Source organism: Haplochromis burtoni, unplaced genomic scaffold (assembly GCF_018398535.1).
Source record: "Haplochromis burtoni strain Fernald_Lab_line unplaced genomic scaffold, NCSU_Asbu1 Contig_1744, whole genome shotgun sequence".
Taxonomy (NCBI): Eukaryota; Metazoa; Chordata; class Actinopteri; order Cichliformes; family Cichlidae; genus Haplochromis; species Haplochromis burtoni.
The window spans coordinates 3806-7661 of record NW_024584105.1 but is presented as its reverse complement, the minus strand read 5'-3'; the positions used below and the strand labels follow the sequence as shown (position 1 = coordinate 7661).

The 3856-nt window shown below is 44.0% G+C and overlaps 1 protein-coding gene across 1 annotated transcript in view; it reads right to left on the bottom strand.

Annotated features, from left to right (window-relative positions):
- The window catches only part of LOC102298337 (GTPase IMAP family member 2), a 5232-nt gene extending 2985 nt beyond the window's left edge, over positions 1 to 2247 (bottom strand). The window contains exon 1 of the mRNA XM_005952628.3: positions 2170 to 2247. Coding sequence (XP_005952690.3) covers position 2170 — 1 coding nt within the window. The 5' untranslated portion in view covers positions 2171 to 2247. The remainder of the gene's footprint in view (positions 1 to 2169) is intronic.
- Between the last annotated feature and the right edge of the window lie 1609 nt (positions 2248 to 3856).

Genomic DNA, 3856 nt, shown 5'->3' with positions numbered 1-3856 from the left:
TTTACGCATCGCCAACACCTACATGGGTATTTTTGAAAACGCAGCTTTTTCTATGCGTTTGGACCTCTCGCCCACACGTGAACAGCGTTTTTGACTATCTGCAGGTTTTACACGCTTACATACACACACGCAGTTACTGTCCCTCCATTTAGAAAGGCAGAGGCATCACGGTGTGATTATTTTACATGTAGTTTTTTTTTTCCTGTGCAATAATATTCAACATTGCTAACAAGATTTTTTTTTTCAAAAACTTCCTCTGTGCAAAATGGGTTCATAAACAACTGTGGGATACTGTTTGTCTGTGGTTTGGACAGGGGGAACAATTAGTGGCAGGATCAGCCTGATGTTATTTGTATCCCACAGTAACTTTACTGTATAAAGAGCTAACGTCTCTGCCAGCTGGACCTCACCCAGCAGTTCGTGGTGGATGCATCAGAGTCGGGGCCGTGCTTTCTCAATGGTTTGAGGGTAAGCTCCACCCCTGTACCTTTTTCTCTTGTCGTCTCTCCCCAGCTGAGAAGAATTATGACATTGGAGATCGCAAACTGCTGGCTATAAAACTTGCTCTGGAGGAGTGAAGAGACTGGTTGGAGGGGCCGCACAGCAGTTTATCATATGGACTGATCATAAAAACCTAGAGTACATCCGCTCGCCGAAGCAACTCAACTCACAGCAGGCCAGGTGGGCTTTGTTTTTCACCCGGTTTAATTTCACTCTCACTTACAGGCCAGGCTCCCAAAACGTTAAACCAGACGCTGTGTCCCGGCAATTTGCCTTAGTCGGATAGGAATCCGACCCTGGACCTGTTCTGCCGGCTTCCTGTATTATCGGAGCCTTTATGTGGGAGATTGAAGAGCTCATCCGGGAGGCACAAGAGACCGATCCTGATCCCGGAGCAGGCCCCCCCGATCGACTCTTTGTTCTGGTGGCCAAACGGAGCGCATCAACGAAGAGTTAGAAGCCGCCCTCTGCTGTGTCACCTCTCATAATCAGGCCATCTGGAGCGAACACCTGCCATGGATAGAGCATGCTCACAACAGTCACACGTCCTCTGCAACTGGTGTGTCACCCTTCGAAGCGTCTTTAGGATACCAACCACCTCTGTTTCCCAAGGTTGAAGGTGAGCATACTGTTCCTTCTGTCCAACATCATCTTCGCAGGTGTCGCAGGGCCTGGCGGGCCACTCGGGCGGCGTTACCAAGGAATGTAATAAAGCACTTGCGGATCGCCACCAGACAGTCGCCCCTGAGTATGTGGTGGGGCAGAAGGTATGGGTCTCCACTCGATACATGCCGAATCTAAGAAACTCTCCCCCAACTTCATTGGCCCGTTTGAAATCAGTGCTATAATCAACCCTGCATCTGTCCGACTGAAACTGCCACGCAATATATTCATGATGTATTCCATGTCTCTCAGGTCAAGCCAGTGCTCTCCAGCCCATTATGCCCTCCTTCCAGGCCCCCGCCGCCCCCGTGGCTCGTGCATGGCTAGCTGGTGATTAATCCTCGTCTCTGTAAATAGGTTTCTCTGGACCTGCCCGCATTGTGACCCCTGGACCCCGTGAGTGAGAGTGGAGCTGATTGTGTGGACGAGGAGCAGAGCCAGTACGAAGGCGTGTGCTTTCCCCAACCTGTTGACCCCCGGAACCCTGGTGCCCCCCCCCACCGTGTTCTCAATCTGTCCGATCCACCGCTGTGACAATAAATAAATGTAACCTCTGTTAAAAGCTCAGTTTTAAATCCACAGTGTCATAATCTGAAGACCTATTTTTTTTCTCCTTGTTCAGCACAGTTTTCTTTCCTACAGTCTCTTTTGAAAATTGCACCAACTTCATGTCTGTGGCATAGAGCTACATAAACAAGCACTGGCATCCTGAATGTTTGATCTGTTAACATGAAGTTAAGGAGACATTTGATATGTTGTAACCTCTCCCAGATATGACCCCCAAAAGTTTACATAAAATAGTTTTCTTCACTTTTCTATACATTATATGAGCTTTAAATGTAAAGAGAGAAAGCAGGATCCGTGCACTAAGAGGTTTTCATTATTCCAAACAGGCTTCACACTTCCTGCTATATTTTGTCTTCACCTGCTCCTGTCTAATGTCTTCCACCTTAAATTGCCCAGTTAAAGTTTGCATTAAACATAATCTTTTCTTTAAAAACTCACTGTGGGGTGGCACAAAATCGAAGCTCTTCCTGCGACGTCTGGGAAAAGTGTCTTGTGGTCCTGCAAAGATAAAGAAATAACTCTTCTTTTATTATTATTATTTGTAGTAGTTTATGCACTGAGACGTGTTATCCTGCAATGACTACATCAGATGGAACAAAGCACTTTTAATGTCAACAGCTGCATGAACAGATCACATTAGTTCTGGGAAACTGTCGTCTCGTCTCTGTATGTACTGAACTGTATATAGCAGAGGAAACAAAGTTTACTTTGAAAGATTATTAAATGTGACTTTTAATTTTCAGAAAACACATTCTGACAAATGTTATTGGTTAAACACATTGTTAAAGTATGCTACATGCAACACAGCAGCCTGGTTCAGCAAAGACACTCAGATGAGACCTGCTGTAAAATATTCACCTGTAGTCACATCGTTTATCCTCCAATCAGACAAATTTCAGATTTCAGCAACAAGGAGAAACCAAGAAACAAATTACTGTCAGAAAGTGCTTGTAGAGGGAGGTAACTCACAGGTCCTGCATGTAAGTGTGACAAAGTAAGACTCACCAAATGCTGCTGCCATGCTGTCATTCAGCTGCAGAACTCACTGTGGAGTTGAAAAGAAAAAAAGAACAATGTTCTAAATATTCACAACAAAGTGAACAAAATCTTCTGTCTTCGGAAGCGTGACTGCATTTAAAATGTTGCAGAACAGAGCATGCTCATTCCCGATGTATAACATACACATTGGGAATGAGAACACGTCCCGAGGTGTCCCATGAGAACGCAAAATGTTACCTTCTGTGTCCCTATGATACGTGTGGATGGAATCCAATAGGTTGATGCTCCCGGTGGTGACATGTGTATTCCAGCCTTAACCCTAATTATAACCATAACCACAACTGTGTTTAGATAGTGTTTTCCAAAGTGATTCATGATGAGAAAGTAAAATAAATGTACATGTGTAGATTCAGTACAAACTGTTCTCATGTTTCCTCCTGTTTCTGAACGCGTAACATAGGAAAGTGTTGGGTGGCCGAAAGCATAACATACAGACGACTTGTCACATAGAGGAGTATGTTATGCTTTGGGAGTGAGAACATGTTGGGCAGAGAGTACATTTCAGGCTGTTGTTCACTTTTAAGGTTTCAGTGCTGGTTTGATCGTAGTTCACAAGTTTTCGGTGCATTTAATGCTTCCTAGTAAATCTTGAATGTTTCAGTAGTTTCAGTAAATATTCTAAATCCTCTCATCCTTTGGGGAAATAATTTTACACCATCCTGAAAGTTTGCTTCCCTCTGCCATCTCTGGTCACATGGTTCAGATTTTATTCATTCAGATCAAAAACATTATTATTGCAAAGTGTGACTGAGTGTGGTTAGATGTGTCTCTGGGGAAATTTCAATCCAGCAAGGTGAATAATCAAACCATCGCAGTAATATCTGTACCTGTCTGCCAGAGAAGTTGTTGATTGAGTAACATGGGTGTGTCAGCAATCACTCTGGAGTTCGATAAAGATTCAATCAAACTCTGTAATCACTCATCTGTCAGCTTTCCTGGTGTTCGGGCTGCTCGTCTGTTCTTTATGTCTAAGTTCTCAGTCATCCAGTTCATGGTAGACTAAAGAGCTTGGAAAGGAGGTGACTGGGTTTCTTTAAGTCTTCATGCTTATTACACAAGTCTATTC